This window comes from Strix uralensis, chromosome 9 (assembly GCF_047716275.1).
Source record: "Strix uralensis isolate ZFMK-TIS-50842 chromosome 9, bStrUra1, whole genome shotgun sequence".
Taxonomy (NCBI): domain Eukaryota; kingdom Metazoa; phylum Chordata; class Aves; order Strigiformes; family Strigidae; genus Strix; species Strix uralensis.
Window position 1 is genome coordinate 20267126 of NC_133980.1, and position 27171 is coordinate 20294296.

Sequence of the window (27171 nt, forward strand, 5' to 3'; positions counted from 1 at the left end):
TTCCTTTTGTTTTGGCAGAAAACAGCTGAGAATTTCAGTTCCTCTGCTGGCTCTCTCTGTTCTATTTCTGCTCATTGACTCTGGTGGTGGAGAGTTTCTTCCACAAGGCTGACAAGTACTAAGAAACAAGTGGGACCTTGGATCATGAATATGAGTGATGGTTCATAAAGCACATTGAAATAAACATGGATCAACCACTGTTGGCCTTCACACAATCTTAGTCTATTAGATGTATACTAATTCAGGCCCCCTTTTACTGCCTCTAGACTTTTGTATTGGATTAATATAAGACATACTGCTCAGTTGCCCCCTATGCGCTTCACTGAAAGCCTACACGCTCACATTTTCCTGCTGTCACCAGTGTAGGAACCATAGCAAACCCACAGGACAGAACAAGCATCAAAGGGATATAGCAGATTAAAAGCTGTGCTGTCTTGCAGGGAGAACAGATACAGGTGATCATTTTAAACAAGCAGAATGAAGGGTTTTTTTGCATCTCCTAAGTATCACTCACACATTTATACCAGAGCTTGTCTAGAATCTTCTGACAGGGTACTTTATGTGAAAAAATTATGAAGGATTTTGCTGCAAGCAAGACTTTCTGCAGCCTATGCCAGTTTTAATAGTATTTTATGTTGAAAAACAAACATTTAAAAGCAATCATATCCACTGAATTAGTGTTCAGTGGTGACATTTGAAGTTTTTAACATGTAGATGTTCCAACATGAAGTGACCTTTAATTTCAGTATTTTAAAATTGCATATAGAAAAAAAAAAAAAAAAAAACACAAACTTAGACCTTGCCTTTTAAATTCATTTCACATGAGAAAAAAAAAAAACGCAAACCAAACAACTCTGGTTTTGGTTTTAGTTGGAAAGAAAAGTTTGGAAGATGTAGAATTTCCTACAGAACAGAATTTTGAAAGTCTACATAATGATTTTTCAGTTTATCACAATTCTTTTGTAGGAGGAAAACATGACTGTGAAGTTGAGAAAAAAATTTCTCATGACAGACTTAATTATTAACTAATGATCTGCAGAGTGAGAAAGCACAGAAAGACAATAGATGCTGGGTTATTATGTGCTACATTTGGTGATATTAGACCAGGAGAATTCTAAAACACTTGAAATATTTTTACTCTTGCGTGATTTATCTGATGCGTTTCTTTGCCTTGCTTTGATCTCACCTCCTTCTAACAACCCTTTTCTCACCATTCTTAAGCTCTGTTCAGTAAGAAGGGAAAGTTGCGGGAATCTGTACCTGCAGCTTTCAAAGCATGCAGCTCCTAACTATCAGCATGGTCTCACTGTGCTGTTCCAATTAGAAATGGAAAAAGCAACATTATGCAATATTTCTGCCATAGTTGACAAGAATACACATGGGCCTAATCCACTTTTCAGGCCTGATAAACAAGCAGCAGAGAGGCTGACAGAAGTTTCTAGTGGAGACAGTTTTTCACAGCCTTCACAGCCCTGTGTCTGCACTGCAACATACAGGCATACATCAGTTACCACTAACCTGATCTTTCCTTCTCTATCAACAGGAGAAAAGCAAATGGTCTCCAGATCATAACTTGGGCAGAGGGCTGGTCTAGCCATCTGTAATGATGCAGCCATGCTGCTGGTGAGTTTGGGCAAGCTTTAAGGCCTGGGAGTGAAGCAGGGAGGGTTTGTTAATAGGAACACTTCCTGTCATTGTCTTCAGAAGAGGCCGTGGTAAAGAAGCAGAGCTCAATCTGAGATTCTGCTACTTTGTTCACCATCTATTTTCTTGAGGCATTAGCTTCAAAATGGAATTGCCTTCACCTGCAATTTCCTGCTCCAGTATTTGGCTCTGCTTATGACTTGTTAAATCATTGGGCTAATTCAGACACTATAATAAGTGTTTCAAGCAGTATTTGTTTTTAAGAACTAAAATACTGCGTCTGTGCTGCATCACAGTACTGGAAAACTTAATCATCTTCCCTAAATTCTCTGATAACATTTGGGAAATACTATTGTTACTGTAGAAATCAAGGCCATGAATCCATTGCTTGGATATCAACACCAGCCAGAAAGACCAAATGGATCTGATGGAAAGGAAGTGGCACTTGCATTTTTTGCTCATCACCTAGCACTCCACTAGGTGAGCCCAAGAAGTATTTACCTGCCCTCAGTTGGATTCCTTTAATGTTCTCACCTTCAGTCTTCCATCAGGCATCAAAGGACAAAAGAGCAGAATTGGAACAAGCCGTCACCTTCTGTGAATACTAGGCCTTTATACCAACAAGCAGATCTGAGATTCTTTACCTTTTACATGGTAGCTGAATTCTCCAATGTATTCAAAGGCTAATACACTGAGAGCCATCATGTTAAACAAAGTAAAGACAACTGTGTAGGAACACTACTGTTAGTCGGCAGAGCTACGTTCCAACCACAAAAAACAACCCCAACTCCTGTAGCAGGTATTTTTACTTAGTTAAATAAAATAGAACCTAGTAGCCTCCAACAGACACCTGGACTTACACACAATGTCTGTTTTAAACACAGTTAATAAGCATCCAAAGAAAGCTCCTGAAGTTACATTCTTCTTTGTACAAATCCCCTTCCTCAGCAGCTGCAGGCCCATGCCAGATGACAGCAGCTCTCTTCTGGAGCTACACACAGTTGCACACAGGTACAAAATGTTGGCTATAGCTCTGAGAAAAACAGCTGTATCTTGTGCCCTGGGTCCGTGCTTAGATGGGACTTGCAGCTGCCACAAAGGAGCTGAGCTGTAGAGCTTGCCATCCAAGCCACCCCCGGTAACGTAACATTGACGTAATGTTGTTTCCCAGCCTCCTGCAGTTCCCCGGCCTCAGGGAGCAGGAGGCACTGCAACACTTACATACAAACCAGCTACTGCATAAGCAGTAAATCCAAGTACTGAGCAGCTGGTGTTTGCGCTGCCCAGTAAAACTTAATGTACTCAGAAGAATGAGCGTCAGATACAGTGAACATGAAGGCTTGAGCTCAGCAAAGTGCCTCTGCAGATCATGCAGAATTTGACCACAAGCCATAGAAACAATCAACACAGGTTAGTGCAACTTTGTGAAACCAAACTGATATAATTAAGTATCAAAGAAGTACAACAAATCTGTCAGGCATATTAAAGGCCATCAGGTATACTGACAGCTTTTTCCACCAAAAGCAAAAGCATTTTACTCTGTCTTAATACAAAATACCATGGTAGAAATGATACGGTATGGAAGGATAAAAGATTTTTTTTAATTATACAAAAAAGTAATTGCAAAATATTGTTTAACTAATAAAGAAGACCTTCTATACGCCATTTAAACATGGAATTGACCTTGGGGTAGGAGGTTAGTGTGACTATATACAGCACTAGAGGACACACTAGAATAAAACACTACTTAAATTATGCATTATCTCATGAACTAGACTACTGTAGTTAACACATATCTGTAAACTAACTGTTAATGTGCATTGAACAATTATTTACATTTCTTTAATTAAATAAAAATATAAACATCCATATATTCAATTAAAAAAATTAAGGTCTCCTTTGCAAATAACTATCAACTAAAATGGCTAGTCCTCATAATAAAATTATAAAAGGCATGATTATCACCAGTATCTCAAAACAGAAAACACACAAGGGAAAGACCCTTCTGCATAAGTCATTCCAAAAATTTCAGTATCAAAGACATTTGGTTCCTTTCTTAGATTTTAACTTACATTATCTCCATATTGCAACATGAGGGTGGAGAGCTGGTGATTACAGATAGCAAAATTGGAAACTGTGTAGGAAATGCTGTGTGCCAAAGAAACAGCAAAGTACACATAGCATCACCTTATTCTCAGTGTCAACATCATCACTACAGTGTTTATCCCAGTCTTTTAGAAAGTACATTACAATATGAGGTCTACAATAAATATGCAGTTCTGATGACCTTGCCATTAAAGAGAAAGACTGAAAAGAGCTTTTTCCTCCCCCTTATTTGCATGAAAGGTTGAAAATAACCAACCTCCCTTTCTGCTTTATGTCACTGCATTTCATTTGCTCTCAAAGAACACCCCAAAGTGATTCTGAAAAATGAAAAAGAGAAAAAAGTTAGGAGATTCAGATTGCTGTACAAAGAAGAGGAAAAGTTTCAGATTCAATTCTTCTTCATCTTGACAATTGTGCATCTAGAAGTTGAAATAGGTAAAGGAATATTATTTAAATGACACTATTTTTGTCCTGGTATGTTTAGTGGGGAGTAGGAAAGAAAATTATCACAAAAATAAAAAAGAACAAAAAAAAAAAGGAAAAGAAAGTTGCAGCAAACCCCTTCATGGAATGGCATCTCCTCACTCTTAGGGTTTTCTGCATCCAGACACAGCATGTGGGTGTTAGTGTTGCAGTCAAAATAGATCACCCAGCAACAAAGCTTTACCCTCCTAGACTTTGCTGGCAGAGACTCAGCTCCTTTTCTTAAGGCAGCATGCCATTTTGTTTACATTATACATGGGAGCCAACAGCAGATCATTGGGACCCTATGGAGAAAAGAAGCAACCACCAGAAAGCCCTTGCTGAGCTCCTTTGGCCTAGGAGACAGCTTTCCAGAGCAGTCAGCAGGTGTCGGGGCACAACTGGGACTTAAACCTTTGGCTACCCAATGCTGATTTCCACTGTTGGATTGCTACCAGTGGAAGTTAAAGAACGATCGTCTGTGAAACAGGCCAATGTGCCTGCAACTCTGTTGTTTCTGTGCAGTCTTCAAAAGATGTTTCATCAGAACTTAACAAAGACTCCTTCTGCAGCCACAAGGATCAGAGAATGAGCTAGGACATTGAGGGGCTGATACCATCTCCCTAAAAGTCTGGTGTGCTTCCCTGAAGAGATGGCTAGGAGGTGAGAGGTTACCTGCATCTATGTAAAAAGGGTTTGGCAGGTAGAGTTGTTCTGGGACAATTTTTCTGGGAAAGTGACCTGCAGTTTGGCTATGTTGAAGCTTGATGAAAACATCTACTTTCATCTGTCCTGATGAACTTCAGTGAACAGAAGGATTCACAATCCTCACTGGGGCAAGGTACATCGGCCAAACAGCACACTCCAGGACAACCCTCTGCCCCAACCTTCCCAGAGCAACATCCCACAAAACAGTAATGCACCTGTATGGACATATGTTAGCATGACGATGTCAGAGCTACTGACTGAGTACCAATTCAGATTTGAGTTTACTATTAAGCCAGTCAGAAGTGCTTATTCCTTTAGTACTGTGGTGAGTTCTTCAATTTTACAGCTAGTGTTTCACATTAGCTAAAAATGAATCTTTATTTCCATTAAAGAAAAAGCAATAGAAGATATTACCATTCCGAAAACAGAGGGAGAAACCTCTACTTTTCTCTTTTTACTGCCTGTACTTAATTTACCAGATGCACGCCCTTAAAACCAAGAAAATGAATAGCTTAGGATGGCATAAATCTTATACTGTCTACATAATAGTCACAGTGACACAGAGAAATGTAAACTTCATTGTGGCACAAACTTAGTTTGCACCCAAAATAAATTGTAGTACTTATCGCAAAGTGCAAGCACAACACAAAACATTTTGGAAAAAAGAAACATAAAATAAGTCAATGACTCAACGCTGGTCAACCTGAAATTAACATCAGCATACATCAATAAAGGAATCATAATGCAGGAACGCTGAACATTGCTACTATTAAAGTAAGAATGTGTCATTTTCAAGAAAGCATAGCTGTAAGTCTTTTACTAAAAAAATTGCATGTTTCTATACATTTCATTTTTTCACATTTTCTGAAATATCAGTTAAAATACATGCAATGTATGTAGATTTCAGGAGTGAAAGGGAAATGAAGATAACAGATTTTATACATTTAGAGAAAACCAGAGGTCAAACTTAAAGCTCTCAAGTAATTTTCATATGCTCTTTTTAAAACTGCATTTGACAACAAAATGCATTCAGTTTATTTTGTGCATAGCTTAGAATTCAGGGCAGTCCACAGCTCTCGCCCTTCTAAGTGTTTGGGAATGGTAAACAAATTGGCAGATAATTACATTCTGTCTCTTAGCAACCTTAACTGTCTTGCAATGAAGTTACTGGGCTTTTTTTTCTGATGTATTCTGGTAATGACATTATTTCCACAAATTTTAGACCCAGTCTGACAAACCCCCTTTGTATAGAACCTCCTGGATCAGCCCATCATTAAATGACAGCAAAGATCAGCTAGTGAAAGCTACCATCTTGTTTATAATCTCTTGGGAAGACAATTCACAATAAACATATACTGAGGACAAACAAATGACTAAGTAGGAAGAAGCTAGTCAAAATATTTTGTCATGAGCCTAAATAGCCTTTTCCACTGCCGTAACTGCAAACAAACACAATATAGAAACCTGTGGCTTAAATACAAACCTTTAGATAGCAAAACTCTTATTTAACTGAAGAAATGAAACTTGAAATTCTGGAATAGAGGAGAGGTTTGGGCCAGTTTTTCAGAAAGAATTTAATTTTGGTATTCTCTTTTGAAACTGCAATCCCACTTGTAGGCATGAAAGAATTCTGAAAAGCTGGTTCTTTGACTGCACACAAAAGAGGAAATATTGCTGCCACTACTGCACTTCGGCAAATCTAGCACAAGGGAGCCATAGCAGACTGCTAGGAGCAGTTGTCAAAATCTTCACTACATTTCAGTGGAGTGGGCAGGGCCTTTGTTCAGTGTCTTCCTAGGAAATAAATGATCCTTAAGTTCTCTTTCCCTCTTAATAATATCAGAGCAGATATTAATAAAAAAGTAGTTAAAGATGCTGAAAAAACAGTAGTGTTAAATACAATTAAACAGTAACCTAAAATACCTTACCCTGGCAAAAGAGTTTTTATTACACATCATCTTAAAATGTCTCCTACTCAATCACTGATTTTGCATTAGAATCCTTGTAAAATCACTGGCAGAGATGCATCAATACACACTTCAGAAGAAAGCACCATTCTTATCTGTGTCCCTAATAACAAACATAATACTGCTTCTATGTTTAATGGTCAATTTATGTACAAGTACCTCTCTAAATTAATTCCCAAAGCAGGTTATTGTTCCTTTACCACAGATCATCTCCAAAATGGTAACCAAACAATAAACTCATTTGAAACAGAACACCCGGAACCAGCAGTCTCTCAGTAAATAGTGTTAATTGTAAATATTTCCACCTTGACTGATTACTTGGGAAATGAAGATGAATATCTGACAGACTGGAACCGGACATTGAAAATAGATTTTCCTTAAGTTCAAAAGCAAGACCATAAATCACAAAAATTATTAATTTCAGCACATGGACCTGAGAGTTGGTGTCTCTATAACTCTTGGTAAATTGCATCTGCACAGCAGACAAAGGAGACTAAATAACTTAAGGGGTTTTTGAGGGCAATTACTAATTAAGACTAATACAGTCTTTTCACAATGTTTTGTTGCTCTGCAGTGTTGTTCTCCATTTTAGTCAGGCACCTGGCAATATATCTGGGCTCAAATGAAGTGCTTGCCACAAAACCCTCAGGTTCCAACTAGATGAGAAGGAAAACCCATGCTACTTCAGTCAGGCATCTGATAGAGGAAAGGCAAACAGGACAGGAAAGAGATTCCTTTCCATTGTGTGCCATTTTGGTAAAGAATCAGTTTTCCATCAGCTCCTCTTTGAGTGTGCTCTTCCTCAATAACAGTGCCAATGGGCAGCAGAGATGACACCAGCAGCAGCAGACACTGCTCCTGCCCTTTAGCAATGGAATGGGGGAAAGCCTGTATTTCTGCTCTTCTCCTTTCCTTCGGGGACAGTAAGGTGGAGACAGACATACTTGCTCAACTCTAGCCCCTCTTAACTTCTCTTTGCTCACCAGCACTCATTCTGTTGAGGTTGCAGCCCCTCAGATTTGCTAATCTAGTGCCATGCATAACTTCTCTTAAACAAGCAAAGTTAGGAAAAACTTGTATCAGGCTACATTTTGCTGGGTGAGGAGTTGGAGATCATTATCATTAGGTCTAAGAGGAAGTACATTAAGTAGCAAGGAGCAAAGGTGTTTTCAAGCAAATGTTTTGGGAATGCTTTGTTGATACTGTAATGGATGAGAGGTTTTTTGCTCTATCCTCATATACTCTCCTGAAAACTAGTAAAAGCCCACAGGATGTGAGAGCAGAAAATGTGCCCAGAAAAGCAATATGTTGTGCACTCAGCTGCACCAAAGACCCCCTTAATTTCTAATTAAAAAATGATAAACACTATTTATCTTCACACATAGATTTTTTTTTCCAAGTGAAAGAAGAAAACACTTATAAGCAGAGTCTTGTCAACCTTCATCCATTTTTTAAAAACTCAACACAGTATCTAAGAGGAGAGGAAGGAACTCAGGCAAGATGGTGCTGATGAAAACACTATGATGCTCAAATACAGTTTCCCTTTAAAAAGCTGCCAGAGCTAGAGCAGTCACATGGCAAAATGGTGTGTGTCTGGGTCTGTGCATGCCTGTTTAATAAGCCATGAAGCTCTTTGGCTGAACTAGTGTGTGTCATGTGATACAGGGGTTGCCATGGCAAGTACATATGCAGCTCTTGATCTGCTTCATCACAGACGTAGCAGAATTCAGATTAACAATGCAGGAATGTGATTTCCTAGGAAAAAAAGCTGCACTTTGCTTAGCCTAACAGTTCAGATGTAAAGCAGAAACAATTTAAATAAAGTCCTGAAATAATTTCTGATACTACAGAACAAACAACCTTCAAGCAAAAAATTAGAGGGAGCCTAGACATGAAGAGTGAGTACCCAAGCCTCAGCAATTACATAAAAGCAGGCAGACTTCAGTGCAATTGGAATTTTTATTAAAAGTTAGCCCTTTGTCTCCATGCTTTTTGTAGAAGTCCTTGAAAAGGGATAACCTGTATTGAAAAGACAATTGATTCTCTCAGTGTTTCCTTCCAGCAAGAAAACCAAATAAAAATTTAATTTGAGTTAAAGCCAAATGGATTCCCCCCACCACTACACACTGGCTTCCAAACTCTTCCCATCACTTACATGGGGCTGGTCTCAAAACCTACAGCACTGTTCATGCCTCTAATTACTACCAACTCAGGGCATCTGGAAGTGCAGAGCTCTCCCAGCACATAAAGAACAAGATGTTGCTTTTGTTCTTTCCCTCTACTAAAAGATACTGTGTTGGGGCTTCATGGGTTAATTTCAGATCCTTCTTTTTAACCTTATGCTTCTTACTCCACTTACATTCTCCATGCCCCCATACACAGCTCACTTCCACTGTACATCATAGGTTTTTCTCCAGTAGCAATACAAGGGAAAATCTCCATTGCAAATCACTTGCTGATTTAAAGGAATCGGAATAATAAAATACAAAGTGATGCTTCAGGATTTTCTCTCCATTGGAGTGGGCTGCATTTAGCATTGATTGTTATTATTTTTAATTGTATGTCCATAAAATTGAAGACCTGCATCACTATTGATCCAATCAAGATGCTTCTCCCATAACAGAATTGCATAACAAGGTTATATGGATTTTTACTGAAACTACCTTGAATCTCTCTGTTTATGGAAGATGAATATTGGATTCATCTAATATATTACTATTACTACACTAAAATATTGGATGCAGTTTCAAGACGCAAATAACTGATTTTTGTTGTGCTACTTGGTTTTGTTTATGACAAAATTGCTGACATCTCTCTCAAGTTCATCTGATTACCAAAAATTAGAAAAATTAGATCACTAGTCAGAGCTCCTACTAATACGATTTTGGTGTTAGCAGACTAATTTTTAATTAGCCTCTTTGTTTACTTATTCAGACTTGCACATGGTAGAGGGCTGCAGGATTGTCTCATGTTGAAGTTACAAAACTGAGCATAAGATAAATAACTTCTTGCATTCCCCGATACCTCTTTTCAGCCCTGAGCTTTCTGCAGACAGCAGGAATTTGCTTCTCCATAGCTGCATGCAGAGAAGCAAAACAAACTTTACGTTTAATTATAGAAGATTATTCTCTAGATGGGCTACATTTTTAAACAATCTCTTTTGCAATACTAAAGGACTCAGCAGTTTGCTTTTGTCTTTAAAGATTCAATTAAAAGTATGTTTCAGAAATTAAATTACAGCATGAAATTAGCTAAGGGTATGAAATACTGCATTTGCCCTAGCATTCAGGGAAAGGCTGTACAAAGCAATTCACTTAATGGCTCCTAACATGTGATCTCAACTTAATAACTAAAGTGCCCTCAGCTAGCAGAGGATCTACTGGTGAGATACACCCTATATAATCCACCAAAAGGAGAACGGATTAAACTCAGGTAAATTTTATTAATTTATGGTAAACCCTACAGTTACGCTCATTTTTGATCTTTTAAAATGTTACACTCTTGTCAAGTAACACGCTTTTTGGCAGGAATATTTCTGTGGGGTTTAGGTGGCTGTGGCCTTCTCAATCTTGACACGTTCCAGAAGCGTCTGCCAGTGTCTTTTGAAAACGTTTGTTTCTAGCTTCCAGAAAGTACTGCTGGATGTAATTCATCACAACCACTGGGGATATACTTCAGTTTATTCTTTGCTGTACTAATATGGGGAAGGAAACGAGCAGTCCCCTAGCTTTTCAGCTGTCCCTTTAGTCACCTGTTGGGTACAATTTCAGCTCATGCTGTGAGCTGTCTTTGTGCTGCATGCGTGTATTGGGTTAATGTTTCACAGGAATCTAATTTCTATTTGGGGTCCTTGGGCACTGTGCAATAAAAAATAAAATAAAAAACAATTGCACTTACGACTGCTTTCTGTGGAACCAAACCAGCTCACTTTACTCATTCCCAGGCTCCCAGCAGCCCGGACAGGGAGCTGCAGCATTCGCCCCATCGGTGCAGGGGCACTGTCAGCCCCCAGCTAAGCCGGGCTCTCCCCACGCCAGCTCCGCCGCAGCCTCCCAGCACAAGGGATGGCTGCTGGCTCTATATTGTTGATAAAGACCCTGTGCTGAGAACACGTTCCACACAGTGGGGGTTTTTTTGGTTGGTTGGTTTTGTGTTTTGGGGTTTTTTTTAATGTTTTTAGACTGACTTCACTTAGGATTACAAGTCAAATTAGAGTGGAAAGCCAGAAGGAAAAATAAAGGGAGTCTCAAATTAACTATAAAAGCTACAGCTAGTAATGTCTCTGCAATCCATTTTTCTCTAATCTCTCCTTACTCCCATTATAATCCAATCACATAAAAATGTAATCAGTGCACATGCACATTCCTGTTTTCATAAAAATTTTAGCCACTGATCTAGTGTAACTCGGCAACAAGATGCCCATCACCAGATTCTTTTGTGGCAGAAGTGGTCTGTGCTGACATTCTCTGCTTTCAGGGGTATACCCAAGAGCAGACTCTCCTCTTTGGGCTAAGAAAATAAATATCCCAATTAAATTACTGAGCATCATACTATGTTTGTGCTTTCCTGTGGAGGAAAATAAATAAAAGCATGCCTGTCAGAAGGGTGCTGAGAAAGAGAACATGCAAAGGGAACAAATGCCTGCCAGCTGGGTGGGGCATAAAATAATCTTTGCTATTATTAACAGCAGCCAAATACAGCTGTGATTTATTGCCCTGGAAAGTGCAATGCACTAAGCTGTTTCACTCAAAGAACATGTTTGTTTTTCTTTATGAACAGGTATTGTTAAATGATGGATTTTCCTGAAGGCACGGAAAGATTCACTCATATTATTCTAATGCCAGCAGAGACCTTCAGTTCTGCTTGGTTCTCAGACCAGTGCTGCATGTTCCCAGTGTTTATTTGAGATGGTTTTGGCAGAGTTTCCAAAGTGTATGTGGCTGAATGTGCATGCACATTGAGGAGTGTGGCTAGCTGCATTTTTGCCACTTGTGGGTCATGAGACTACTTTCTGCATGTCTTCTATACAAGTATATGTCCTTCAGGTTTTAATATGAATTCTTAATTCAGATCACAGGCAATTACAACATTTGTCAGGTGTCAGTGAACTTCAGTATGGAGCACTTTTTAGTTACTGGAAGCCTTGAACCAGAACAGATCAATGCTTCAATTTTGCCAGCAGTCCTGGGCTGGACTTTAATAATGTTACAAGGCATATTAATTGTGCTGTTTTACTGAATATATTTCTCCATTAATGAAGTCCATCCTAGATTAGTTAAAAAGACTATCTAGGCAAGCTTAAAAACCGTCTTCCTTTTCTTTAATCCAGTCTTCACAATAAGAGTGTTTGTTTATTTCTGCTCTACTCTATGCAATTTCATAATATACTTGACATTTTCCAAACAAATGCAAAGCTTTGACTATAAATAGCAGCACCACCAGAACGCTAGAGGGTTGTGCAAAATACCTACTTCCCCACAGGTCTACATGCATCTCTGTCTTGCTAAGAGGGGCTTTTTGGTTAGAGGCAATGCTGGATAATTGTAACTACCAGGTTAAAATTACAATCCCACATCCTATGGTTAAATAGTAATAAAGAAATAGTGAGAAAAAAAAAAAAAACTAGAAATAAAAGTTGAATGGGAATGAATGACTAAAAACTGGACATTAAGATCCATACGCCCCCCAGGATCTCTCAGCAATGGTATGCCAAGGACTTTCTCCCAGCAGTACAACAGACCTCCTCCAGAATGACTCAGGCTGCTGAGGAGGCACCAGCCTGTAGGTTGTATGCGAACACACGCCCAGATGGAACTGGAGCAAGGCCAGTTCACTCGCTTACACAGGTGGTCAGACAGCCTGCAAATACCAATAGCATGAAGCCACTCAAACTGGATTTTAATAAGAAAAGGGGTCTGTAACCCCTTCTGAAGTCCTCTGGGGTCTCTATGACCCCACACTTCTAATTATGCTTTTAAATATAGTCAAAGAATCTAAGCAAAAATGCATCCACTTACATAGTGGGCCAGTATACGTGTGAGCAATTTGTGAAGGGGAAGAGATCATATAATTTCCATGAAAAAGAGTAAAAGTTGTAGGCAGGAGCCCTAAAATCATGGAAGATTTATTGAAAAATAACATCAAGATTTAGATACCAAACTGATAATGATTTCTGCTTTATTTCCTTGGTACTTGAGACTACCAAGCAGGCTATCAGCCTCTATGGTAAATTTTAAATGACATTTGTTGCATGACTGTCCTAAAATAAAACTTCTTGGAATAACAGCAACATAATATAGTTTGCATTGTGTCTGTTGTTTATTTTGTGTGGCAATAATACAGGCGGCCATATGGATATGAGCATTTGGAAGGGAGGATTTGTTGGCTAGATCATCACATCTGTTTACTTATAAATGCAACAAAAATACGTTTGGAGGTCACTGACTGAACAACCATTTTACTTTTTCTTGATGAAAAAAAAGCTGTCAGTGCTACTCTTTCTACATCAACCCAACTTCAAACGAGACCCTTTGACATTTTCACAAGAAAAGGTTTTGAAATCATACTAAAATTAGTCTCTATCACACCTCGTCAGCCACTTCTACCATAAAGGTGATATCACAGCAATAATTTAATCTAGGATGAAATGAGTATGCAACATGTCCAGGAGGAAGATAAAGAAAACAACCAGTTAAGATTCCTCATAACACATACCCTTTTTGCTAAAGGAGCACATACCACTGACCTCATAACCAAACATCACATTCACTAAGTGAACTCAGATTTTAATTAAAAAAAAACCAAACAAAACAAACCCAAAATCACAAAAAACCCACATTGACACACCAAACCAATAACAACAGGTTCACAAGTTTGTAATTTATAACATCTCAATAATGTGCTTCCAGGTATTTCAATCAAGTCCCCTGCCATGATCCAAAATATTTATTGTATTTCTTTCACCTTTTTCTTGAGGTCTGGCTGTAAGCATGTAATCTAGCAAGCGTAAGTATTCCTGCAAATTCAGAAGTGTGTAGTTCACTACATAAAAATTCAACTACAGACAAATGAAGAAACAGAACTTTAAGCATTCTTTTACCTAAAGTATTTTTCTGATTTCAAGACATTATTATAAACAGTAAGTTCATAATGCAAGTATTTTACTTAGGTCATTTTTGATTCTGGTAGAAATCTTTTGGGAGAAACACCTCAGCATGTCCATATACTCTAAGACTGCACACATTTTCTCAGCTGAACAGAGCTTTTGGCAGTGAATAATCCCATGCATAGAAATATTTTTATATTTGCTTGCTGTTGCCCACACTTGATAACACTTAACTTTGAGCTGAAGGACACATAATTTATGTCTTGATCAGAAAGGAACCTAAGGACAGGAACTACAGAAAACTACAGACAGATAATACCTGAATTCAATTACTTCCACAACCTTAAAAAAAAAAAAAAAAATAGAGCAAGAGAAAAATATGATCTTACTTTTGCCAATGGGTTAGTCTTCAACATTTGATTCGCCAAAGGAAGGAGAGGTTAGGATGACAGCTGTTCATTACAATCCCTTCTTTATTACAAGAGCTTAACTCCGCGGCTGGCCCATTTCTGCTAGCTTTAGCACAGAACAGTCCTCCTAAAAGCTCCTCCTCTTGACAGCATCTGTCTGGACACTTCCCTCAACAAGCAGAAACAAGGCTTTCCACAGAGCCATTTAGGTGCTGGGAATGAGCTACAAGTAAGGGAAACCATTAGAAGTAGAAATAAATATTTTGATGGCTAAGTCCAGGATTTGTCAGATAGATAGAAATTCATGCCCACTAACACCATCAGCTTTATACCAAAGCAGTCACACCTTCATAGTGTTACAAATCAAAATGATGACTTCCCCAACAGAAACAGTAGCTTGAATGACACCTGAAAACTAGAAGCCAGAACTTTGAAAGCATTCATCTCCTATGAAAGTGTACAACCCCAGCCACTCCCTATCATTAATGCAACATGTCTCAGCCTTCAGAGGAGGAGGAGTGTTCATTAGTTGCTTCTTACCAAGATTTTTCATTTATACAATTTAAAAAAAGCACTGGTGAAGTACCCACACAAGACTATGTATAATAGATATAAAGTATCTAAATATATGTATTTCAATTATGGATGAGTCAGAAAGCAACTGCTCATTCTAACAGATGCCCTATGAAAACTCAAAATACTCACCTTTTCCCTGGCACCCGTAACAGCTGAGGCAAATCTACCTTCTGTTCCCAGAAACGCTGCCTAGGGCAGATATTGTATCATGGCAAATGTACATCTCGCAGTACTGCAACTTTATTGCCACTGAAAATGATACTGCTTCATAACTTTATTTGCAATTTATAAGCTCTGTGGGCAATATGCCAGTATGTTCTCTTGGTCTGGACACTGCTGCCTGAAGAGACAATGATCAGGTAATGAGACCAGATGAATAAAAGATGGAAGAAAAAAGGTCTGAAAATTAGGCCCAAAATATAAATACTCACATATTTATTGTTGCTTACTCTCAGCTACTCATCAGCACATTAACCTTATTTTCTCTGCATGATCGCTAAGTACCATACTAAAATTAGGTCAGAAATTCAGATCAGATCAGCTGACTCAGCCCAGCAAGATCAGACAAAGACTAGTTGCCTTTTTTTCCAGTCCAATATGATGTGCGTTATCCCCTGCAATGTACAATAGATCCATACATTTTCCCCACAGTTAACCTATCAGAACCACACATGATGAGATAGCAATTGCACTGAAGGTATATCAGTGCTTCTGAAGAAACACAACACAACATATCCTTAGGAAGGCAAAACATACAATCAAACGGCTTTTTTTTTTTTAGGTCATTTTTCAGATCTTGTTTCCCAACTGCTCAGACTAATGCATTTCAATGAACTTTTAAGTCATTCAGCATGGTTACGAGATGATTTAGGTAAATAACAGCTGCTTCCAAACAGTGCTGTATGTGAATACCACCCCTTTATTGGATAATAAATTACTCATCATTATGTTGTTAATGTACATGATCAGCCTTCTTCTAAAAGAGACCATCTGAACGCTAAAATTGAATAGCTTCTCAAAAATTCAATAATCAGACTATTAAGTAATGTTCAGTAGGTGCCAAAGACCTATAGCTGCTTTATTTTGATTCCCACAAGCAAAAGGAGAGTGTTTGCTGGAACCCCCTCTCCTGCTCAAAATCTACCTGCAGTTAATCACAGGGGATGGCTCCCTTGTTGCCAAGGAGATTGTTTTCAGCTGTTGGTAGTCTCCAGACTGGTAGCACTGTTCTCACTGCACATGTGCACCACTTGCTATCTAGGCCATACTATCAGGAATTAGGGATAATATAACTACCCACTAAGATAAGGTAAAGACATAAGGAAAATAGTACAAAGCAAAGAAGAAATCAATGATCCTACTTTACCTTTCCTAACTGCTGTGTTTCAACAGAAAACATGGTCTTGGATGAGTCTCTGGAGGTTACTACAGGGAGCAGACTCAATTGCAATCAGCCTAAGTCACTTCAGACACCATGGTTCCTTTAGTCAAATCACATGTTCTCCCTTGGTCTGCCACTGCTTTTAGTTTTCCTAATCAAGTGTTGATCATAAATATCTCATCTTTCCAAGTTTACAGAGGAAAAAGACAGACTCAAAGACAGCATTTTCCAAGATTTCCTAAGGTGTTTTTCCTACTTTGTTTCCTCAGACAGATATCATTTACTCCCTCAATGTTACTGAGATAAGCCAAGCGGGGAAGGAGTAGAGGGGACCGCCGCAAGCGTGGTTTCCCATAAAAGAGCACTATATTCAAGAAATGTTGATGCCTCCAATCCACACACGTATACATGCTGTTTCTCTGATAAACCCACTATATTGCTGCTAATCATCCTTGTGTCTTCTTACTGTATCTGGGGAGCAGAGCTCTGTTCTCAGTGATCTCAGTTTAGCACGAGCAAGCTAAATGCTTTGGTTCAGCCCTAAATCATCTGCACTTATCCAGAGCTCTTCATCAAATCACTTTGCCAAGATCAATAAATAAAACCACACAAACCAACCACAAGGTAGGAAATACTGTTACCACCATTCAAATTAGGCAGAGAACCTTGGCTAGAGGAGTATAAAGAACCAGGTAGGTCCACAGTTTACACTCTCATGCCCCAAGAAACTTATTCATAACAAAACCTGTTCTGGCACTTAGTGACCTTCATAGTCACACATACCAAGGTGCATGTAAACAGATTAGCCAGAGCACAGCCTAATTAGCTGTCAACTCTGAACACTATATTCTAAATACATCTGTATACATTGAGAGTTTAACATAGCTTATCATCAAATGAAGAAGTTGTCACAAGGACTGGGGAATTTATTTTTCCAGCCAATTCTAAATTAATGAAATAGTGAAGTTTCAATAATTTCAAAATAGCTGCAAATTTGATTTTTTTTTCCCCCTCAGTGGAGAAGAGCCTGCAATGTAAGATGAGAAAGTACTCTTCATTTCACTACTTTAAAACAGCAATTTATTGACTAGAACTTTTGTATGCGCTCACTTTGCAGGTGAGACAGATTCAAATTCTTCCTCTGCTTAATGTAACTAGAACTTAATTTCCCTCTTCATCATATTAAGAAATATTTTGAGGTGGGTCCCCCTACCCTTTCATCCTGGAAATGTTGCAGCTTATGTAGCTACTCAGTAATCAAGAGAGAGACATGAACACTAAACAAAGATGGCAAGAATGAAACCAAATGTATATCCAGCATAAATCAAAAACAAAACAAAAAAACCCTCCTGCATTAATCTAGTGCAAGAAAAAACATTTTCTCTCATGAAGTTCTGCATAGTATATAGCTCCTGCTACAAGCAACCTATGCCTTTGACTCCCAAATAGTTTGAATCCCCCTAAAGATCACCCAAAAGTTGAACTGACAAGAGAACAGTCCGGAAGGTAGCAAAATACACATTGCATGGGCTCCCATTATTCACCTTACTTTCACGTTATTCTTATCCTCCCAACCAAATTTGTGACAATTGAAAAAGTTCTACTTCCTTGAACATAAAGCAGACAGAAATTTGCTTTATGTTGCTGCTTCTCCTCCTCTGTCAAACTGTATGTGATGCTCTTTCCCTTTTAACATTCCATCAAAATTACCAGACTACCGAGGCATTGCTGGAACATTCACAGCACAGCATGTCTGTTATACGTAGATGTACAGTACCCAAGACATAACATAAAATTTAATCAGACTGAAATTCAGAAGATTCATGCTGGGGGGGAAAAATTCAAAGGACCTCCTATCAGTTTGTGCTCAAGCAATCCATTTGCATATAAAAGTTTAGCATTTGGACAGATGATTTACCTGTATTACACCATTTGTCCCTCTCCTCAAGAAAATGCAAATTTTTCATATGCAAATGTGCATGTAATAAATATTTATATCTATCACATTCAACCTTCTTTTCCTCTCCAAGAGGCTACAGAGATTTCATTGCTATCCATTGGCATAAGAGGCCAGGTCATGTGAGTGCTCCTCTCATTAACTGTCAATTAAAATCAATGGAATTGTTCAAGAAGAGCCATTATAGGGTTCTGCCCATCAGGGGCTTGATCCATTTTCCTTTAAAAAAATGACTGCAATATTTTTACTGACTTCAGAGCATGCAAAATGGTGAGAAAATAATAAATAACAGACATATTTTTTTGTAAAACCTCAGACAACAATTAAAGAGCTTTGAAAATTTACCAGATTTAAAACATCAACTCAAGGAGGGTCCACTTTGACCTGCGAGGCTGTCCCTGTCTTGCCAGAGCTCAACACACAAATATATCTTTCCACAAAGCACACACTGTCCATCTAAAAGCATCTAAAAGTGGATGAGGACCTATTTTCCACCAGATCTGCATCTCCTATTCCAAACACCTACACTTATTGTTACAAATCACAAATGCTCAAACTGAATACGTTTGGATGAGAATATTCTCTTCCATTGAGGGAGGTAGAACCATTCAGTATTATGTCTACATAATGCACATGCAATTGGCAGCCTGACATGGGCCAATGGTCTATACTGCTTTTACCAGCATGCTGCTTAGAAATCAACTGGTCTACACATATTTACCGTATCTGAGACCAAAGCCCTCACTGTTCATTCACTCTGCCAGACCACTCGTCTTTTTATCAAAATATTTACCGTTTTATTGCTTCTTCTTGTTTTCGGCGTTTTTCACTCTTTTCTTTCAAGTAAGCCAGGTTTGTTTCATTCCTCATGCGATCATTCTCTCGAGCAATGTCTGATGCATTCTGTATAACCAAGCCATCATAGGCCTTCATCCCCATATCTTCAATATACTGGAGAAAAGCGCCCAAAGTGACCTCCTCCTGATTAGAACTCATCATCTTGCAGGAGATAATGAACAAAGGAAAGCAACGTTTCCTGCAGGTTGAAAAACACATAATACCTTAATCAGTAGGAAAATAGCTTATGGTTTATGACAGCGAGATTGTGTCAATTGTAATTAACATCTCTGTAAGAGACAATTTTTTAGACTTTCTCCTGTCTAAAGGATAAACAAAGCAATTCAGAACACAGAACAACATTACTCGAGACAAGAGGAGATTAAAAACCAAGAGTGTCTTCTTCCAAGCAATGCAGATCTGTCCAGTTATACATTGTTCAAATCCCAAAAAGGTTTTCTCCCACCCCGTCCCTTTTCCTAATACCCTTCAGATGCAACAACACTGACGTCCCTGAATCTCAGTTTGAATTGGACTAAAAAGGCTTCCATCCCAGGACAACAGGTCCTTTTTGCAGTTTAGATAAAGCTGCACCAGAGAAGATCACCAGATAAAATTCCTATTCTGCAGGATATTCTAAAGTTCAGGTGAAAAATACTGTTCCATTTTTTGGTACAAAAAAGTTCAAAATATTCTTCAGGTTCAAAATCTGGAAAGAAATATTGTGAAATACTTTCCTATATTTCTTAGTACCATAGATATGAGCCCATAAGCCCTGGTCATCTCTTCCACAACAGCTTGTTAGCTTGAAGCTCCATGAACAGACAAGAAATTCCAGCTGAGCTGGGACCTTCAGAACTCAAAAGCCCTTGAATTCTCCAAGCTTCCATATTTCTTCCACAGGTAGGACAGACACCTGGGTTTACAGCACCTCCAGCTAAGCAGCATAGAGCACAGAGACACTTAGATCCCTAGGTCACTCCTGGCTCAATGGCAGGCAGCCTAAAAGCTCTCAGAAAGGCCCCAAAGGTTTTCCACTCAGCAGCAGACACCCTGGCAGTTGCAAGAACTCTGGTGTATACACACATCAGTAAATACTACAGTGACTGAAGGCAAGGTATAATTTCAAGAAACATACTGGCTATCTAAATTCTATACAACTGGATTAACTACTTATTAAACAAGTAAAATAGAACTTTAAGAAAACAGAATTGTGTCATCTTCTTACTTTAAATACTGATTACCTTTAAGACATTACCATCTTGAGTGGCATGATCCTCACACAGCCCTGTGAGGGGGGTCCTCATCTTACAAGTGAGGCATCGATGCAGAGAGTGACTGAGTGACATGCTGGCAGACCTGGCAGCTAGGCTCAGCTCTCTAAGGCATGTTTGCTTCTTCACTACTACAGCATTCCTCCCTTCCCCGAAGAAGGATGGTGTGACTTCTCGGAATCAGCCTGAGAACCATGCCAGCACTGCAACTAGAAGTGATCTTATCAAATAGGCAACGAGTATCCTGTCTGCACATAGATTTTAGGGGCAGAGTCCCTCTGTAATCAGCAACAAAAATCTTTCCTGCATTTCTTAATACACTGCCATATTTCTAATCTTTATTACACTGCCCGACAAGAAAAACCCTGATCAGGGTTGGCACTCATTCTAAAAAAGAAAAAAAAAAAAAAAAAAAAGAATAAATTAAAAGCTCTTATAGATTCTAGCAATCCACTCTGGGCCTTCAGGCACAGCCCTGAATATGAGAAAAAAATGCTTTTACATCCATGGAGTAAGTAATCTGCATGGCATGAAAAGAGAGATATTTTTCCACCCTTTAATTTTTTTTCCTGTTTTTGATCACTTGAAACAGTAATAGCAACAAGCAGTTGGTTTCAGGCAGTTAATACTTAAAAAGCACACCAATAATTTTTTTCCCTTGTTCTCTGTGTCTCTATATCAAAATTATCTGTACAATGGTAACCTGACTGTTAAAATCATGAAGATTCAGAGGATGCAAAGGGTCTGCTCCTATCACCTCATCCACCTCCCAAGATAACCTTTTCTATCAATTAAGCCTGAAACATGATCATAAGGCTGATGGTCAGGGTCACTAAATTGTTCTTAAAGTATTTTCAGGCATGGATATAGGTATTTCCTGCTAATCCCTACAGGGTAAAACCAGTGAAGGAGATCTTAGTGCAGCCCAATATGCATGCATGCATGCAATTTCACCCAGCTTCCATGTTGGAAGTGGCTACAACTCCACTGAGTTGGAATACGTGTTGAGCCGGTCTATATATTCAGTGTAAGTGTCACAGTATCTGCAAAGGAGTAAACTGCAAAGCTGACAATGAGCCAAACAGACTATCAGCGTTACTGATGCTTCAGTAAACATCATTTTAGACCATCTTCTAACCTTTCTGATTAAGAAGAGTAAGTCCAGATACCATAGCCCCTTTCTGGGAGTCTGTCTACAACATGAAGCCTACCTGATTAAAAACAATGCTAACAGCATAGACAGCTCTAAGTCCACTGTCTCTGAACTTCTCAAATAGTGTCTGCTTTTTCATGGTTAAAGTCTGGGCCATTTCACCAGTAGATAGCTATTTCACTGTATTTTCCATTTTGGACTTCTAGTGAAGCCTAGTTTCTCCATATGTTGAATTAAATTCAGATAAAACTGTACAACAGAGAAACCCCACCCTAGCAACCTTAATGGCAGTTTTGCCATTGATTTCTCCAGTGACCAGATTTTACTCCTGAAATACAATATGAAATTTTATACTGAAGATAACTTCAGCAGGCTTTCAATAAATGCAGTTCTGTTCCATTTTTCCCCGAGACACACAGAACTTGATCTGCTTTACACTCATTTATGACAACAATACTGCTTTTTTTTTTCCCCTCATTGTTTCCCTTTCTTTTTGGAGGTCAAAAATGAGCTGACGCTTAAGGATATGCTGAATCTCATTTTATTATGATATTTATTTTTCATACCAGAGGATAAAGTCACTCCAATTGAAAAAAAGACTAAAATAAAAAAGCCTTTGTTCTGCTGCCTGCACTGACCAGATGCTTCATATACTGGTTTATCACTGATGTTTTCTATTACTAAACTCATTCAGAATGACAAAAATTCACACAATAGTTAATAAATAGATCCAGATATATCCTTTGTACTAACAGGGGTCCAATCCTGCAACAGTACTGAGCAACTGTAGCTACTGAACTCCTCCTGTGACTGTTGATGCTTGCATGCTTGTGACACCAAATTCAGTTTGGGGTACTCCTGGAGGATGTTGGGGGACTCCCAGGTATTTCAAAACCTTGAAGCAGCTCTTATGGTGCTAACTCTGGAAAACATCTATGCAAGTAGCAAGCATCTTCTGCATCAAAACCTGTGTATCTCCCGCATGCATGGTATTTTACAGTTTCATTGCGTTTACTAATATTGGACAGTTGTGTATGCTACGCTTAAACAGGGAATAAAAATGCAAACAGCTGGGGCAAAAAGCTTAACTAATTGCTGTAAACATTTTTACACTATAAGTATTCCTTGCACAGCACACTAGGACCAATTTTTAGATACATGTAGTATTAATGCCACTTCAGAGATACTCTGTTACCTTAATAAATGGGCTTTATAACTGCAATAGGCTGCAACCAATATATGTGGGCCATTGAGTCCCATGCATTGCTTGCTTGTCACCCTCCTTGGAAAAATCAGTGGAGATCAATGGTCAACTTTTAATCAAAGGTTTTGCCAACTGGCAGTAAAAAAAAAAAAAAAAAAAACAAAAAACAAAAAAAAAAAAAGAAAAACAAAAAACCAACACAACAGTGAGCAATTCCTAGCCAGGGCAGATACAAGTACAAGCAAGTGTTCTGTTTGAGTACATTTATATTTGATTAAAAATATGTAAATGCAAGTTGTTAAATAAGTAATGTAAGCTGTAGGTGAGGCACCACCATTTCAGTACCCCTAACATGCACGCTGTGGTCAAGTATTTTGTCAGCTGGTAACAAGGACCATACAGATTCACTTGTGTATCTGCAATCAAATTGATTTTATTCAGTGCATTTTGTTTTCTGGACAATGGAAAATTGTAACTAGGAGTTGCTCTGTTTGGGAAATTCTTTTGACACTCCTTTCTCTTCCCCTTCTCATTGTGAAGGAGCAGGAGACAGCTGGGAGGAGGAAAAGCCCTGGATTTCAGCTATTGAAGTCAACATACTGAGAACTTACCAGAAATTGATTGGAGGAACTTTGTTGTGAGTGTTCAGTGAACAAAAACATCTTTGGAAATTCACTTGAGTGCAAGGACACAAAGGAGTTCAAGGTGTTCGCTTTGCCTCTTAAAGGTCAAACTAACACTAAGTGAAACGTCACTGAGAAAAAAAACCCAACGATCATGCTCACTGGCACCTGCCCCTCCAGGCATCCCCAAATCAGAGGGACATTGGCAAAGGAGCACAGAGCAGCTCACACTGTTGTGGTCCATGCAGTCAGCTGTCAGCATAGGAGGAGTAAAGCAAGCAAGATATTTTTCTTTTTTTCTTCCCTGCCAGTGCATCTGGTTTACTGGCAAGGGCAAGCAGTCCCCTTACTGGTTTCCCTAGAAATATTTATATAACTAATTCAAGATCTTTGTATTGATTCAGACACAATTTCTATGGGAGTATAACGCATTGGGCTTCACAAGATTGTTGCATACCTTACTTCGAATTTAAATATTTGCTCTGATGCCTAACATAGAGCATTCTTGGTCCAAATCACCTCCTTTTCATATGATCAGTATGCAAAAAATTGAATTCAGAATATGAAGAGTAATCGACCCGATATCACAGTATCAAGGCAGTGCTATATGTTAATATTCAGACATGCAGTTCTCCCTCTTATTCACATGAGGATCCCCAAAATACCAGTTGATTTTCAGTATGCTTGACAGCCATAAACTGCAGCTGTGCTGTATTGAAAATTGGCAACGCTGACATTAAACTGAAGGAGCTTTTTGAAGTAACGACAAAGGCACTGATTGCCTTCTTCCAAACCAGAGGGATTTTTTTTTTTTTTTTTTCAATTTTAACACAGCCTGGAAACACAAGAGTGGGGTTGCCCAAAGTCCTGAGTCCAACCTCTAATTTATAAAGGTCTACCCACCCCTTCAGTCCTGCCTGTCTCCCTTCCAGATACTGCCTCCTCTCTTTGAGGACACATCTGCTTTCACATTACCTGTCAACTCCCTCCACTAAATGCAGTGTGTCAGAAGGATTCTGCACACATCAAGGATGCCAATCAGCCATTCAACCTTAGAGTTTGAGCTGTTGCATTCTAGTTGCTTGTAAGGCAGCAAGAGCAAAGTAGACAGACTAGCCATACCCAATTTTCACAAACTGCTGACAACAGCAGCAGTAATCAAAAATACTTTCACTGCAATGAAGAAAAATTCAGTGATGGAAAAATATGGTAGAGACTACTTTGCAGAACTCTGTCTCTTATCATAACTGTGCTTTATACCAAGTGAGCTTTGAAATACCCAAACAGTTGAATGTGATGAGACAAATTGTTAAGACATGCTTTTTAGAGTTGCATTCCCTGCTCATTCTTAACAACAAGCTGGCATTATTGTTTTCACACACAATGATGTATTAAATTCTAATGTCAAAGGGGAAAGAGCTTCTGAAATATGTTGCAAGTTTCCTGCTATATATCCTTTGACAACTTTTTATGCAGATATTTAAAGAAAAAGAACCTCTATACTCATTTGGAAGTACAATATATACTTTGTATTTTGACTGGGATTACAGATTATATACCTTGTCCTCATTACACCGCACAGCATGAGCTCTAGCACCTGGGTGAAATCACTGAAGCTAAGTAGTGCTAAACCCTTCACTTAAAGAGGTTAAAAGTGGATCCTTCAGTAGAATGAGAATGCTACTGCATGGGTTTAAAGAAATAGTCCATTTCTATAGACATCCCACCCTTCATAAGGTAAAGCTATGCTCCCTGTAGTTTTTAAGAACTGAAAAAAATACCCCAATCCTCTAATTTTGGCTTCCTTGCTAGTGTCTTTTGAAAAGGGAAAAGGTCTTTGCTAACAATGACTCCTCTATGACTCCAGAATGTAAAGATCTGTTGTTTACTTTGCAATACAGCAACACTTTTATCACTTTTGCCCCTGAGGAAAATAATGCTTCCTCCTAACCACATGGACGTTGGACAATTACAAATCTAGATTCAGAATGGCCAGCACTTAAAATGTCATAATTGTAATTCTCATCCCAATATTATGCAGAAGACTTATGAACAACAAGAAGAAATGCAACCACACAACACACAGACATATACACACACATTCTGTATGCAAACAGGACTGAATCTGAACTCAGAAAAAAGAATAAGCTTCTTTCTGATGTATTTTTTTCCTCCTCCTCCTTAAGAAAATGAAATGGAGATTTCACTATCGCCAACATCATGTTAAGATGCTGTAAAATATTAATGGGGCAGCAGGTCTGATAAGTAACTAACATAGATGTTAGAAATTATTTCAATTAATTAATCAGAAAATAGCAAAGAATGTTTTCAATTATTCAACAGTGCTTTTTACAAACAAAAACAATCCAGCTGCAAAATGTCTCTATTACAAGCACAATCAACATGTGAAGTACACAAAAACAGTCAGATAGACTTCAGCTTTTAGTTTAGCAATGGCTTAATTAATACCTAAAAATGCATGCAACTTCATCATTATGCATTCTGACTACTCATTATTTCATTTTGCAATATTATTTTTTTCATTCTAATTATCACCATATTTTATTAGCATGCTCATATAATGTATTAAAATACATACGTACCAAGATTTAAGTCCACGGGGACTGCTAAGTGCAATAATCAAAGGTGACTTTTGCCTGTAAAAGCCCTTTCCTGTGGTTATCTCAGTGCAGTCGGAAGGGATATTTCAGCACCATAAGAAACAGATTTGCAGTTAGGCTCAGTTTTTTCTTCAGTTAAAGTGCATTAAATCTTGTTGGCAAAATTGCCCAGATTGTAGTATTCGGCATCACTAGAAGTCAGTGTGTTACGTTACAGATCTTCTTAACATACGATTAAAATGGCATGGAAAGTTTGGCTTTTAAAAAATGCAGTGGCAAGAGAAGACAGGTGCTTGCTTCTTTAAATCCACATTCAGAGAAGAGAGGGTACAGATAATGGGAGGGTATAAACAACACCCTGCTTTGAGGTCCAGCAGAGAAGAAACTGGATGATTTTTACCCACTTTACAACACAGAAGATTACAGCACCATCATATGCACTAACACAGAGATTTCTAAGGTGCCTCATTTGAATATGTTCTGTGGAGACAAAAAGAATGGAATATAAGGAATAGAAGACATCCTATCCAAATGGCTTCTTGCAGCAGGAAAGACGCTCGCTCTCGCATTGCCACTTAGATACAGAAGGTCTGAGGCAGTCTAGCTGGTGGCATCGTCTCTCTCTCTCCCCCGTGACTACAGGCAGGCTTGCTCTCTCCAGCTGCCTTAGTATGTTGATGCTGCTGCTGCTGCTGTCGATTAATCAGGGATTCTCAAACAAAGAGCAAGCCTACCTTCGGGTGCCAGCGGGACTGCGGGGCTCGGCTCCTGCTGCGCTCCGGCTGCCCCGGCCCCCCGCGCAGCCGGCATCCCAGCACCTCGGACAGCTCCCCCGCGCCGGGCCCATGGGAGGGGCGGGAGCGGCGGCGGGAGCGGCGGGGGCGCGCCGGGGGCGGCGGCGGGGGCGCGCCGGGGGCGGCGGGAGCGGCGGCGCCGCCTGGCCACGCACCGGCCTCGCTCTTACCGCCACTGCACGGAAGTCTGATTAGCAAGTGATCCAGTGGAAAAAAAAAAAAAAATCTGCATGAACAGCACCGTACATCACATTTAGTCTATAGGTAGGAAAGAATAGGAAACAACGCCCTTCCCCCCTCCCTCTCTCTTCCCAAGAAGGACATTGTTCTTCCACGGAGAATGTGTAAG

The 27171-nt window shown here is 39.0% G+C and overlaps 1 protein-coding gene across 5 annotated transcripts in view; it reads right to left on the minus strand.

Moving 5' to 3' along the window:
• The window catches only part of NYAP2 (neuronal tyrosine-phosphorylated phosphoinositide-3-kinase adaptor 2), a 144825-nt gene extending 118031 nt beyond the window's left edge, over window positions 1-26794 (minus strand). For 2 of the 5 annotated variants that reach the window (XM_074877682.1, XM_074877681.1), the window contains exons 1-2: window positions 26011-26793; window positions 19110-19352 (exon numbers count right to left, since the gene is read on the minus strand). In XM_074877682.1, the coding sequence (XP_074733783.1) occupies window positions 19110-19315 (206 nt within the window). In that variant the 5' untranslated portion in view covers window positions 19316-19352; window positions 26011-26793. Of the gene's footprint in view, window positions 1-3716; window positions 3927-19109; window positions 19353-26010 lie in introns of those variants that run through there. The other 3 variants (XM_074877684.1, XM_074877685.1, XM_074877683.1) reach the window with 3 other exon arrangements.
• Window positions 26795-27171: the final 377 nt, after the last annotated feature.